The 14,225-nt window shown below is 49.8% G+C and overlaps 1 protein-coding gene and 1 pseudogene across 3 annotated transcripts; both read right to left on the bottom strand.

Annotated features, from left to right (window-relative positions):
• Nucleotides 1–6,487: 6,487 nt before the first annotated feature.
• On the bottom strand, nucleotides 6,488–12,922 carry MYC (MYC proto-oncogene, bHLH transcription factor). 3 transcript variants are annotated; one of them, XM_030875791.3, is made up of 3 exons: nucleotides 12,372–12,922; nucleotides 9,910–10,675; nucleotides 6,488–8,695 (listed from the first exon to the last, which is right to left on the bottom strand). In XM_030875791.3, exons 2-3 carry the CDS (start codon nucleotides 10,664–10,666, stop codon nucleotides 8,133–8,135), a joined length of 1,320 nt encoding a protein of 439 aa, XP_030731651.1. In that variant the 5' UTR covers nucleotides 10,667–10,675; nucleotides 12,372–12,922; the 3' UTR covers nucleotides 6,488–8,132. The 3 variants fall into 3 exon arrangements, with proteins under 3 accessions (XP_030731651.1, XP_030731650.1, XP_060143438.1); XM_030875790.3 differs by having other exon boundaries at nucleotides 9,910–10,678; nucleotides 12,372–12,921; XM_060287455.1 differs by lacking the exon at nucleotides 12,372–12,922 and adding an exon at nucleotides 11,263–11,360 and having other exon boundaries at nucleotides 9,910–10,678.
• LOC138842402 (uncharacterized) lies at nucleotides 12,343–13,294 on the bottom strand (annotated as a pseudogene).
• Between the last annotated feature and the right edge of the window lie 931 nt (nucleotides 13,295–14,225).

Raw genomic sequence — 14,225 nt, 5'->3', positions numbered from 1 at the left:
TTCTCTAGGGCCTTCTAGAAAGCCAAGGCTAACATTGTCTCCAGCTCTATGTCATGTGTCCCTCAAGGAGCATGGCAGGAACAAACTCCTTTAAACATCAACCTATTGCCTATTTCTGGCCATGGATCTTAGTACGTGACCTCACTGACTGCATTTATTTTGCAACAGTAATTGAGTACCTTCTATATGCCCGGTCAGTGCTTAGCACTGGGGATACGGAGACACGTCAGCAAGTAGCTCCAATTCCAGCAGGGAAGCAAGAGGAGAACCTGGGCCATTCCAGTGGAGAACCTGGGCCATTCCAGTGGAGTTTTTAGATGGGAAACAGCAGCAAGTTGAGAAACCTGGTGACATGGAATCAGGTGACCTAGGGCTGAATCGCTGCTCTGACACTGCCTTGCTCTATGACCTTGAGAAAGTCACCTGATGACTCTGAATCTCAGGACCCTAAAGTGTATGATATGGAGGCAAGTGTTTTCATCTCATGGGGATGTTGTGAGATAAAATAAAATAGGCAAATAACCTGCTGAATGATTGTCATCGTGCTTAACTCTTATTAGCTACTATGAACAAAAGTGTAGGAAAGGGGTTCCCTTTCCTCCGGTTAGAGGGGGCTTCCCTGAAGAGGTGACATTCAAAACGAGACATGGAATGTGTGTGATGAACACTATTCAGGTCGAGGAACTGAGATCCAGAGGAGGGAATGTGCCTGGCATTTGAGAAAAAATGCAAATTGCCTCAATAAAATTGTAAGGAGTGATACAGCAGCAGGCTGGACAGGTAAGCTAGGGCAGGTCATGAAGAGGTACAAAGATACTTGTACTTTATAGTCAGAGTAAGGAGAGCTCCTAAATTCTTGTATGTCAGGGAGGGATCTCATCAAAGACCACTCCTGTTGCTCTGAGGAGATCAGGTTAGGGGCAGTGAGAAGCTTTTGTGGAGACTTAGGCACGAGGTGGTGGTGAGCAGACAGTGGGGGCAATCAGCAAGGAGACATGGGGACAGAGCTGAGAGGAAGTTAGGAGATAGGAGCTAAAGGACTTGATGATGTGTTAGAAATGGAGGAGGAGAGAGGGAGAAGAGGAAGAGGAAATTCTCATTTACGGAACCAGTGCTGGACCCTTTCTCACATACAACCTCATTTAATTCTCTCAACAGCCCTGGCAGAGAGGTATGATTCCCATATCCTCCCAGCCTCCCCTTTATTTCCTTTTCTCCCTGCAAATTGGGAAAGTCAGGCTCAGAGCAGCAAAGTCCTTTGCTCTGGGTCACACAGCCAGCAGGTGGCACAGCCAGACTGAAACTTCAGGTGTCTTCAGCAGTGACCATTAGTTCCCAAATTTATTTCTTCATCCCCATCCCTTGTGGAACTTTAAAAAAAATACGGATCCTAGACCCACCCTTCTGGACCTTCTGGTTTAGGAGCTCCGAGGTGGATCTTTCGTAAAAAGATTCTCAGGTGATTTTGAGAATTCGTCAGGCTTTGAAAACATCTGGCCTCTTCCATGCACTACCGTTACCCAGTGGGTCAGTCTAGGGAACAGCCGTTCTTTCTGTGAGCAAACCTTTGCATTTCAGGAATCGTCTTTCCCCTGCTGGATGGGGCTTTCAATCACACGTGCGGCCCCAACTCCACCAAAGGAGGAGGGCTGGGAACCAAGCTGATCAACCAGCCCCAGGGTGGACATGTGACACCAGGGGACCGATCAGAATCCTTCCTGAGGCTTTTCCTTGAGGGGGAAAGAGGGACCCGCTTTCTCTGAGGAGCCTGTGTTAGCCTATTGCTGCTGGCAGCCATCTTTGCCCCAGGTGGGGAGATCCTGACTGAGATGAAGATATGGAAAGAATCCTGAAGCCACTGTTTGTTTGAGCCCCTAGATCCAATCACCCTTGGGCTTTTTCAGTTACATAAACTAATTACATACCTTTTGTCCCCCAACCCCGCATCTACCAGTTAAAGTTGATTTTCTGTTGCTTGCGACATATAGATCCTGACTGAGACTCAGAGACACTTTTGCTGAGGCTTCTGCCATCTGGAATGAATTAGGTAGACATCACAGAGGGGAATAGATTTGACATGAGCTGAACACAGAGCATTGGACTGAACAGGGTAAAAAAGATGGACAACTCCGGGATGTAGAAACTTAAAATATACGGCAAATACATTCATTCATTTGTTGATACACTCATTCATTCATTCAGCACAATCTTATATGCTAGATACTAGGCCTGCCCTATGGTGTACAGTGATGGAGAAAGTCATAGTATGTATCCTCAAGGAGTTTAGAGTCTAGCAAGAGAGAGAGAGAATTAAACAGGTTATTTCTATACAGATGAACCTGTCCTGCGATAGAGCAAGAGCACAGGGCTCTGGGAGCCTAGAGGAAGAGACTCGGCCTTGACTTTAACATTGAGACTGGGAAGAGCCACTCTCTGTAGGAGTGGCCATGTTCAAGAAGGCATCCCCCTCTCACCGAGTCCACTTATATTCCCCTTTAGATTTCCAGGCAACGTGCTTGGCACCAGGCAAAGATGGAAGCTGCCCTTGAGATACTTACATTTAGCTCCATCATTCCTTTTCTCCTGTATCTTCACTTCTCCCCCTCTTAACTTCATCCCACCAGGCTACAAACTAATGATCTCTTTATCTTCAATAAGATAAAATCGAGATCCCATCAAGCAAATCCAACCAAATACAAACCCTTGTCTTCATTTGATAAATCCATCTCTTTCCTTATCTTGAGAGCTAACTTCTTGAAAATGTTGTTGAGAATCTGTTTCTACTTTTCCTCCTACTCATTTTCAATGCCCACAACAGCATGCAAAAGGCCCTTCATTCAGCCATTCACCAAGATGTTGTTGAGTCGCTGTTCAATGCCAGGCATTTATGTTGGCACTGAGTGAAGATTCATTGGTGAACAGGACTGATGTGATTCCATTCCTCAAGGCAAGACGAACGATTTCTATACAGAGTGGGGAATGTTTGGGTAGTCAGTTGTGGTTTCCTAGGGAACCTTGTCTAGTAGTCAGAGAATCCTAGGAGGTGAGCCATGAAGGATGAATAAGAGCATGGCAGGCTTGTGGGCGTTGTGTTGGTGGATGGGTGGATGCTGGGTCAACAGTGTTTTGAGCAGAGGGGACAAAGCATCTGATTGGGAAACCAGAGAGATGGAATCTTTGAGTCAGTGGAAGCCAGTGTGTGGAGGACTTGGAGGTGTAGGACAGCTTTGGACATCATCTGGTGGGTAGCAGGAACCCTCTGAAGGGATTTAAGCAAGGGAGGGGCATAATCACATTTGCGATTTAGAGAGATCTTGGGGGTGGCAATGATGGAGAAGCCGGGGAGTTGTTCTCAACTTTTTCAAGCCCTAGAGCAGCTTGTTAAAACACAGTTTCCTGGGGCCCATCTCCTGAGATTCTAATTCAGGGACAATGTGTTTGCATTTGCAACAAATTCACAGGTCACGTCGGTGTTGATGGTCCAGGAATCACACTTTGGAAACTCCTGGAGAAGGTATTACAGGAGGGCAGGGTACTGGGAGAATGGTTAGGCAGATGTTTCAAGTGATGGATTGAATGGAAGGAAAGAAGGAGAGGAAGGATCTTGGGTGGATGGGCTGCTGTCCACTGGGGAGGAGGTGTGGTCAAGAAGACACTTCCATATTGCCAAGTCCAGTGGACCATTCTCTGCACATCCTGCTGCCCCTCTTGCTGCCTCTGATACTTTTGATAGAAGAGCTTCTTCCTAGAGTTGTCTCCCTCCTAAAAAAAGAAAAAAACAGTGTCTTCTCCTTTGTTCCTCTTTCAGCATTTCCTGAGTTCTTTCCTTGACTTCATTTTCCCTGGGCGGTGGGGGGTGGTCTTCAGCAGCTCCCAGAGCTTTAACCCCTTCCTCCTACCTAGTACACTCAAAAAGTGTTTGTAAAATAACTTAGAGTCTAATTGCCTTCATTTCCTTTGTTCTCCAGTAATCCATAGGTGACTCAGGGCTAGGACCTTATCTATCTCATTTATCTTAGCATCTCTTCACACCCCCAGCACACTGTGGGCACACAGTAGGTGCTCAATAAATATTTATGAACGAACGAATAATTCCTGCTCTCACCATTTTGCTCACTCTGTGAATGCAGGCAAATTACTTAATCTCTCAAAGTTTTCAATCCCCTTATATGTAAATTGGGGATTAGGAATTGAATTTACCATCTAAGAGTTGCTTTGGGGATGAAATTAGATGTCTGTAAAGTATTTAGCACCTAGTAAAGACTGACTACTATTGTTGTTTGGTTTTTATGGTTGACGCTTGTGTGACTTTGGGAGAACTATTGAACTTGTCTGAACTTCATCAGTGTCGTCACATTCAGAAATTGCTCTCCCGCTGGGCTGCTGGGAGAGTCCAGTGAGAAGGAGGGTCTGGCAGGTAGGAGGTGTATAAACAAGGTTAATTCTCTCTCCCTGAGCTCTCCCATTCCCTGCCCCTAGAGACCCCTGACTGCACTGGCCTCTTTTATCCCTAGATGGGCTGATGGGGTGACAGGGGAAGAAAGTGTTGGGGACTGTGGCTGAGCTGCTCCTAGGCATTGTGTAAAAACAAAGCACATTCCTTTTAACCTCAGAAGATCTACAACCCGTTAACACTTCCCCTCAACTGTGTCTTCCTAAAGAGCTTAGTGTAGACTAATATTGAAGAAATAAAATTTAAAACAAAATGAGAAATCAACTCAGTCATTGTAAATCACCTCAAACCAGTTTGGCAAAGTGAACATTCTTGGGTGTTTCTTCTACATTTGGAATTAGTCTCTAGAGTGATAAAAATAAAACCAAAAATAAACAAATGGAATTAGTCTAGATTCTCCACCAAAGGATCTAGACTAGAGAAAGGTTATTGCTACAGCTTTCGTGGTGGGTGGTAGAGTCTTTTTAGTATTTTTTTTTTTAAAACAGGTCCCTGTTCTTATTCTATTGGCTTGTGTCTACACTCCTTCTCCTTTGAAATAGGTGTGTAATGGTCTATAACCTTAAAAGAGGAAACTTGTAAAGCTCCTAGTGCATTTATAGATAGTGTCAGGGGACACCCTTCAGCCTCTTTTAACCTAAGGGTATGCATTGCCGGGAAGAAATGTTTCAGAGGCCCTTAGCGTGTATACTAACAAATTCTCATCAGCTATTGCAATCAAGCTGCAGAAAACCCCCTAATACAATTATTTTGTCGTCTTTACCAAGCTTTGTCTTAAAGACCAGCAGAGAACTCTACTTACACATCCTAGCTGTGAGTAACCTACTTCTGAAGCTGGGGTTGTGAGAACTTTGTGCATTTAAACATTTGATTGATTGTTTTTATAATGTGGATCTCCTTTGTTGCTTCCAAATGGCATCGTAAAGTAACACTTCCTTCCTCTTTACACATTCCATCCCTAAACAAAACCACTCCGGGAATCCCCTGGGGAAGGCATTAATTCCTGGACAGTCTCCTGGGTAAAACGCATAGTTAATACTAACTTATTCCTTCTTGTATATTCCTGACCAAATCATAAGCTCAGCTCCTCCATCTCCAATTCTTGATCATTGTTATCTACAAAATAGATTACACAATGGCATAAACCCTGGGGACTCTCTGGATTGGCTATGAGGGCCAATTTGTGTTGAGGTCAAGGTCAGCCTGATTTTCTGGAAAGAAGTTGGCATCTATTCTGTTTTCAGAACATTCCCTGGCTTCCTAAAGCTAAAAGAGGGCCTGATAGGTAGTTGGCGTGGTTCCCTTTCATCTCCACAGCCAGGCTCTGCATCCCGAAAGTTGTTTCCTGATAATTTGGAACGGGGAGTTGTTTTCCTAATGAGGAACACTCTCTCCTATTCCTCAGGCTTGCCCGGACTGCGTGATTCAAACTAACACCTTCCCTGTTCCCAGGTGAGTCACTCCAGGGCTGTACTCCAGCCACAAAGCGGCAGAGTGAATCGTTTAAGATGGCCCCCACTTCTGTAACACTTCGAGCTACTCAACTTCTGTGGATTGTATCCCCCTTTGAATTTAGGGTGTAGGGTGTGACAGCTTGAAGCTATTAGGGTAGGATTTAGGATCCAGAATAAAGGATCAAGAAAAAGACATTAAGGACTTGAATAAGTTATTCTAGGGGTCAAAGCCAAAGACTGTAATTATTTATTGATTTATGGGTCATGGTGGATTTAAATCTCCAAGTGAGTACAGGGATCTCAAGATCTACTCCGACGCTGAGACAATGAGATAATTAGAACAGCAATAGTAACTTCCATTTGCCTATGTAGTCAGTGTTCTAGTTTCTGGTTTGGACCGTGGGGTTTTCAAAGGCTTAAGATTAATAATAACAACATTCAAAAATGCCTTTTCATGTTCTAGTGATGAGCATGTGTCATGCATGTCCCCGTGTGAAAGAGGTTGGAAGAAGGGGAGTTTGTTGTTTCCAAAATAATGACTCACATGACAAAGAGTAACTATGTTTTATTTTATGATCTGAACAGTAGCATTTCCATATTGGCCACTTCCCAGGAGCAACCGGTGAACCTCATTTAACAAATGGCTAAGGTAGGAGTGGATGAGCCGTGGGTTTCTCATTGTGAAAGGAATAATTAAGCAATGGACAACAAAATAAAAACAAAAACAAAACAAAACGGAAAAAGAGGAACCGAGTCCCAGCAGCCCTAAATGCTGAAACTTAAGTCACGTATTCCACTTGATGGGTGACTCCCGTCCTCGTGACTGGCCAGTTGATTGCTACTGGCTTGTCTGAGAGGTGGTCTAGCACAGGTCAAGCCTGGGTTGGAATCCTTGCTCTACCCTTCATTATCAGTGGACCTTGGGCACATGGATAAGCCTTGTTGTGCCTCAGTTTCCCTATTATGGGAAATCGACAGTACCTCCTTCATATGGTTGCTGGGGAGTTAGCATAAGGAAAATGCATAGAAAAATGCCTGGCACTTAAACAGTTACCCCTTGGATCAGTCCATCAGGCCCCAAACCCAAAGCATTCTTGTACTGCAGACACAGGATGAGCTAAAGCATGATAGCCAAGTGGTAAGTGTTTTTCAACAAACATGGGACCTGGATTCAGCCTTTTACTGTGTGGCTGAGGAGAAGTTATATAACCACTCTGAGCTTCTATATTCCCTTGTTTGTAAAATAGGGTTAATAACTTGCCTCCCAGAGCACCTGGTAGGAGCAGGCAAGCAGAAAAGTTGGTCCCGGCTCTTCCCCCATCAACTGTTTCAATGGGCAGGACCCCTGGCCTGCAATGGAGCTGGGGAATGGCATGGAAACTCCAGTTTTTCCTTCATGTTCCTCCCAAACCCCAGTCCTCACCCCCCTTTGTGTTCTTAACTGTTATCTTTAACCCTTTTGCCTACCTCTAACCCTCACCAGCTTACTGCCCTTTCATTCTTTGAAGTATCAACTCTAGCCCTTATCACAAATCTCCAGGAAGCATCTTATAACCCTGAGAATTTAAAGACCTTAAGGCCCCAGACCCATTAGAACAAAGGAAAGCCCTCACCCTTTCTTAAATAACTTCTCTTCCCATCTTCTAAAGCTCACTCCCTTAAGGGCCAAATTCTGTTAATTTGTCATTGATGAAAAGAGAATGAGGAAAAAAAAAAAAAAAGAAAAGAAAAGAAACAAAACACTCACAACTGAAGATCTGGCTCAATTATATATTTGCCAGGCATTTTATTTTTTTCTAAAAACAATAGAAAAAAATCAACTTTAAAAAGGAAAATGTACTTAAATAAAAAAATTATGGTATAACTGCTATAAAGGTTTTATTAAAGTTATTTACATTTAATGGCTATATTTACAAAGGAAAATTGGATAAAGTTCAGGATTTCGTAAAAACAATTCTTAAATACAAATCTGTTAAAGGAAAAAAAAAAGATGGTAAGCATAAAAAAAGTTCTTTTATGCCCAAAGTCCCATTTGAGGCAGTTTATATTATGGCTAAACCTTTCAGTCTTAAGATCCAGCCAAGGTTGTGAGGTTGGTCATGCATATGCAGAAAGTTCATACGTCGGGAGTTCCGTCAGAAGGAATCTTCTTCCTCACTTTCCCTTAGTAACAAATGAGAATTTCATGAGGGATTCATTCCAGTTCCTCCCTCCAATCGGTCAATTTATGCGCAAGAGTTCCGTAGCTGTTCAAGTTTGAGTTTCAACTGTTCTCGCCTCTTCCGCAACTCGTCTTTTTCTGAAATGAGCTTTTGCTCCTCTGCTTGGACGGACAGGATGTATGTTGTGGCTTTTTTAAGGATAACTACCTTGGGGGCCTTTTCATTGTTTTCTAACTCCGGGATCTGGTCACGAAGGGCAAAAAAGCTGCGTTTCAGCTCGTTTCTCCTCTGGCGTTCCAAGACGTTGTGTGTCCGCCTCTTGTCATTCTCCTCGGTGTCCGAAGACCTGGGGCTGGCACATTTGCGATTGTTGCTGATCTGTTTCAGGACCCTGCCACTGTCCAACTTAGCCCTCTTGGCGGCGGGACAGTCCTTCCTAGTGGAGGGGGGCGCTGCATAATTGTGCTGATGGGTGGACACGTGGCACCTCTTAAGGACCAACGGGCTGTGAGGAGGTTTGCTGTGGCCTCCGGCAGAGGGTGACCCCGATTCTGACCTTTTGGCAGGGGGCTGCCTCTTTTCCACAGAAACAACATCAATTTCTTCATCATCCTCTTGTTCTTCCTCTGTAAGAAAAGAAAAAGCAATCGCCCAGTTAGCCACGGTTTCCTTAAAGCAATCAATGACCAGATTAAATCAATACTGTGCACAAATACAAGGCATAATTAGGTAAGAAAGGACCCGGAGGACTTCCCTGGCAGTCCAGGGGTTGAGACTCCATGCTTCCAATGCAGGGGGTGCAGGTTCCATCCCTGGTTTGGGAACTGAGATTCACACACTGTGTGGCACGGCCAGAAAAAAAAAAAAAAGGACCCTGGCACAAAGTTATCCCCAGAGAACTAGCCAATTGTCTCTGCTCTTCTTCTCATGAAGAGACAGTCTCAGGGAGGAAAATGACAGCTGGGTTTATGGCACAGACAAGAAAATTACAATTTACCAGGATACAACATTGATGCAAATTCTTACCTAAGACTTAATGAGGTGCTGGACACACCCAAACAAAGCACATTCCCAAGCACCTCCTCTTTGCAAGGGACTTTACCAAGAACCCTTCAGGTGTTGCAAATGATAGCTGCAAATCTTTGGTATGACTTTAGCAATCCCTATTTTACTGGAAGTGGAAAAAAAAAAAAAGTCTTGCAGCTTTGCCAAAAGTCCTAGGGGGTGGGGGATGGAAAAAAGGAGTACAGTTTTGGAAAGGACTTGCTTTTAAGTGTTCAAAAGAGGCCGAAAAGATCCCAATTCCTCAGTCCATACATTTTTAAGGCACTTTCACTGGCTTATAGCACTCAGGTGGGTGGCTGCCCAGTTTCTGTCCACTGCCCCTCTTCATTTTTGTTGATCTGTAGTCCATTAAATTCCAACAGGTTCTCAGAAGTTAAGGGAGGTAATTCATTCACTCTCGAAGAGATCAATCCTCTCTTAACCTCATCAAGATCCCCCCACGGCCCAGGGCAATTAAAATGCTTAAGAGGGGTAAGAGGGAGCGGATAGAGTTGCTAGATAAGCTAGAAGATTTAAAAACCCAAATGAAATTCCTAAGGGGAGGGAGGGAAGAGGAGGGGGCTGGCTACTAGGGCGATCTTAGGGGAAGGGATGGGAGGCACACTAAAGCCCAGTGTTTCAGGGATGATGAGCTCCCAGACCCTTCCAGGCCTGCCATTTCTTTTCCAAATATAAGAAAAGAGAAAAAGCAGGGTTAACTGAAGTGGTCGCCAGTGAGAATAGGAAAGACAGCCAGCCACCCCCTCTGACCTGGGCCTGGAGGGTCCCAGCTTACCAGAGTCGCTGCTGGTGGTGGGTGGTGTCTCCTCGTGGAGCGCCAGGGGCTCGGGACTGGCCCGCGGGGAGGACGCGGCGGAGGAGAGCAGAGAGTCCGAAGACGGCGAGAAGGCGGCGGAGTCGGGGGAGGCGCAGGGCTTGGGCGAGCTGCTGTCGTTGAGCGGGTAGGGGAAGACCACCGAGGGGTCGATGCACTCGGAGGCGGCGGCGCTCAGGTCCTGCAGGTACAAGCTGGAGGTGGAGCAGCCGCTGTGCCCGCGGGCGGGGCTCGGACTGCCGCTGTCTTTGCGCGCAGCCTGGTAAGAGGCCAGCTTCTCCGAGACGAGCTTGGCGGCGGCCGAGAAGCCGCTCCACATACAGTCCTGGATGATGATGTTTTTGATGAAGGTCTCGTCGTCGGGGTCGCAGATGAAGCTCTGGTTCACCATGTCTCCTCCCAGCAGCTCGGTCACCATCTCCAGCTGGTCCGCCGAGGAGAAGCTGCCGCCGCCGCCGTCGTCGTCTCCCCTGGGGGAGAAGGACGCGACCGTGACGTACGAGGGCGAGCAGAGCCCGGAGCGGCGGCTCGGGGACAGGGGCGGGGTGGGCAGCAGCTCGAATTTCTTCCAGATATCCTCGCTGGGCGCAGGCGGCTGCAGCTCGCTCTGCTGCTGCTGCTGGTAGAAGTTCTCCTCCTCGTCGCAGTAGAAATAAGGCTGCACCGAGTCGTAGTCGAGGTCATAGTTCCTGTTGGCGAAGCTGACGTTGAGGGGCATCGCGGCAGCCTGCTGGAGGGGGCACACAAAGGCGGGGGCAAGTCTTCAGTTAAGGGGGTCTTGGTTGGTGCCGAAATCCCGCGCAGCGCGCCGCGCGCGCCACAATCCAGAACCACTCCCCTTCCAGCGCTGTTCCCAAATGGGGCCGGCGGGGGGGGACAAAACAAAACAAAACAAAAAGGCACCCTTTTACCCTTTCTGGGTGACCCTCTACTATCTCAGACACACACTTGGCGAAGCAGCTCCGTAGCGCCCGCGCAGCTTCCGTCCCCCGGGAGCCCGGAGCGCCAAGTCCGGGAGTCGGCCCGGCGACCGCCGAGCAATCGAAATCGGCTTTGGCCTCCTTAACAGGCCGGGGGAGGCGGCGCGGGGTCGGGGGGGGAGGAATACGATCTGCCAAACGCTGAGGCGCAAAGTTTTGCGCCACCTGAAGGAGGCTGCGAGAGGCGCCACGGCGGGAGCGGCTGCGCGCGGCCCCCTCCCGCGCCGGGGCCCCTCGCGCCGCACCCGTTCCCACTCGCGCCCTTGCCGCGCTCCTTCCCCCGCCGGCGCCACCGCCCCTCCCAGCCTCCCTTCTCCGCCTCCTGCATCCCTACCCCCAGCGCGCCCCCCTTCCTTCCTCTGCCGGCTTTTCTTCTTTTCCCTCGCGGGCTGGAGTGGCAAGCTCAGCTTCGAGCCTTAACCGCCCCCCCCGCCCCGCCCCGCCAATACATAAAAGGGGAGTGTTAAATAATAACAGGGACACCTCCCTTCAACACCCAATACGGCGCCGCAACTGCGCCAGAGACCCTGCTACGATTCCGCGCCCAGAGCCAGGCGTCTTCCCCTCACCCGCCGAGGGTAGCAGCTGTTCTGGAAAAGCCCCGAGCCCCGCTCCTTGCCGTCCTCCGCATCTCCGGGGCGCAGGGACACCCGCGCGGGGACACCAGAGGCGGCCTGGGAGCCAAGGCTGGGTGCAGAGATTTGTCCTCGTTTCCCCCCGAGTCAGTAATTCCAGGAGAATCGGACACATCTTTGCCCCAGCCTCCTTCACCCCCCTCCCCGCGCCTCGCCAACACCAAATCCTAACCTCTCTGTAGACCAAGATCTTTAATTTTATTATCCTTTTTAAAAGCCAAATGCCAACTTCTAAAAGGAGCCGGGGGCGAATTGGAAACGCCGCGGGGATCGGCGGGCGGGACAAGCCGCAGTGTGTCTGTCTCCGGCTGTCAGAAATGCGGTAAGCCGAAATTTAAATGCCCTTTCCGAGACGGGGAAAAGTCAGAGGCTGCGGAGCTCTCTCGCTCACACACGGCAATATGTAATTCTTACTCCAAGGAGCTCAGGATGTAAAGGGTTTTCTGCCACCGAGAAGCATACCCTTCTCTTCTCCTCCCCAAAGGCCAAAAGCAATTAATGCAATAAAGGAAGAATGTACAACCGGCCGGGGTCAGCGTCCATCTACATAAGCAAAAACCTCTCAAGGCTACTTTCAAAAACGTACCCTGTTTTCCCTCTGCCTTCCCCTCTCCCATCTTGACAAGTCACTGTACCCCGACCCAGTTCTGGTTCGTCTTCACTCCACCCCGACCAACCACAACTACTCTGAGAAAAGTGTCAATAGCGCTGGAATGGGAGAAAAGACACCGACCCGGGCATTCGACTCATCGCGGCATTACTGCGGTAGCAAAAATAAATTAAAAGGCCAATAGGTCCGGGTGCTCACCGGGTTTTCCACTCTCCGAAGGAAATCCAGCGTCCAAAAAGCGGCGAGGAGCGCCTTTCAGAGGCGCGGGTCGTGGGCAGTGGCGGGGAAAAGTGACTCCCCCAATAGGCAGAAGAGCCTCTCCGTGTCCGGAGAGTCGCGTTGTCGCTCGGGTGCTGTAAGTTCCAGCGGGCAGTGGGCAAAGTTTCGCGGATGCGGCGCGGGTGGCGGGCCGCTGGCAGGGGTCGGCGGGAAGGGTGGGGTGGGGGCGGCCGGGCCCGAGGCGCAGAAGCCCCCCTTTCACTCCGGATCTCCCTTCCCCGGGCGCCCGGAGCGCGACTCCGCTCGCTCGGCTGCCTCTGCTCTTCCACCCTCGAGGGCCCGCCCGCTCGCTCCCTCTGCCTCTCGCTGGAATTACTACAGCGAGTCAGATAAAGCCCAGAAAACCGGCTTTTATACTGCTAAGGCACGGCCCCTCCCCTCTGTTCTCTTTTTCCCGCCAAGCCTCTGAATAGCCCTGCCCTTCCAGAGGCAGTTGGGGAGCCAGGCGGCGGCCGGGGCGCGGCGGCAGCAGGGGTAGCCGCGAGTTGCACAGCCCGGGGGTCCTTGGCCGCGCAGACCCTCGCCTATAAAAGGCCGGTGGGCGGGGATTCACAGGAGAGGATCTTTTTTCTTTCTCCCCCGCCCTCAGCTTTGGGAACCCGGGAGGGGCGCTGGTGGGGAGGGAGGGCCGGAGGGGAGGAGACTCAGCCCTTTGAGGCTGGCACTCCAGTGCGCCGAGCTCTCGGATGTAAACACAGTTAACAGCGCCGCATGAATTAACTGCGCGCGCCTACCATTTTCTTTTGCTCCCGCTCAAACCTTCTCTCTTTCTCTGCTGCTGGCTCCTCTGGGGCAGCGCTCTGTTTGGCAAACAGCATACTTGTCCTCTGTGCTTCAATCATCGCGGGCAGAACAGCTGAACTCTTTGCGCTGAGCATACACCGTGTACCCACGGCCACGCCACGCACGTCCCGGGCGGACGGGCGCCTCCCTAAGGCCGGGAAAAGGGTAGCATTTGGAAAATAAGTCCTACGAAGAGAGGAGGAAGGAAGGGGGTATTGACTGGCGCGCGCTCTGAGTGTGTGGGGCATTGAATGTCGATGGGGATAAACGATCAGAGGTATAGGGAGGAAAATGATGCCTGGAATTATTAAAATAATTCAGCAACGCACTGCCACGTATACTTGGAGGACGCGTTATGAATAAACACCCACTGTATTTGTTGGGGGGTGTTATGCATTCTGTGTGTGTGCAGCTATCTCAGCTGGGTACCTTCCACCCAGAATGAATACCCCAAATCGCCGCCAAAGCCGCAGACGACCCCCCATCCCCAACCCCGGCCCCGCCCGCGCAGACCTACATGGATCTCCGCGTGAGCCCGCTTTCCCGCCCCCCACCCCAGTACGCGCTAATCCTTGAGATCCTTCTGTGGGTTCCGGAGCTGGAGTAAGGCAGGAGCGCGCCTGCGGGTGCGCGCCGCGGGGGCCCCTCCCCCGCCCGCTCTCGGCCGGTCTGCACCCCCAGTCCCCCGCCCGCGCCTCTCACTCTGAGTTCCCAATTCTGCAGCCGGGTTTCAGAAAAGAGACGAATCCTCTTTGCGCCCCGTGGTGTCGGTTTGCACCACTCTGGGGCTCCCAGGTTTGGGGGAAATCAAAGGCGCTAGACGGAAGGATACTGACTGGGGAGGGGGTGGGCGCGAGCCGTGGGACCAGACTCCCCAGAAGAGGGAAGGAGGCGAGCTGGTGGATCCACCCTGGGGAGTCAGCAGAGTCCCTGGTGAAGAAAACCGTTAACTCTCTCCTCCTCGGACAAATCGAATGTTGACTTCCTTTC

This window comes from Globicephala melas, chromosome 17 (genome assembly GCF_963455315.2).
Source record: "Globicephala melas chromosome 17, mGloMel1.2, whole genome shotgun sequence".
Lineage (NCBI taxonomy): Eukaryota > Metazoa > Chordata > Mammalia > Artiodactyla > Delphinidae > Globicephala > Globicephala melas.
The sequence above is the reverse complement of the archived record's forward strand: the minus strand, read 5'-3'. Positions and strand labels throughout refer to the sequence as shown.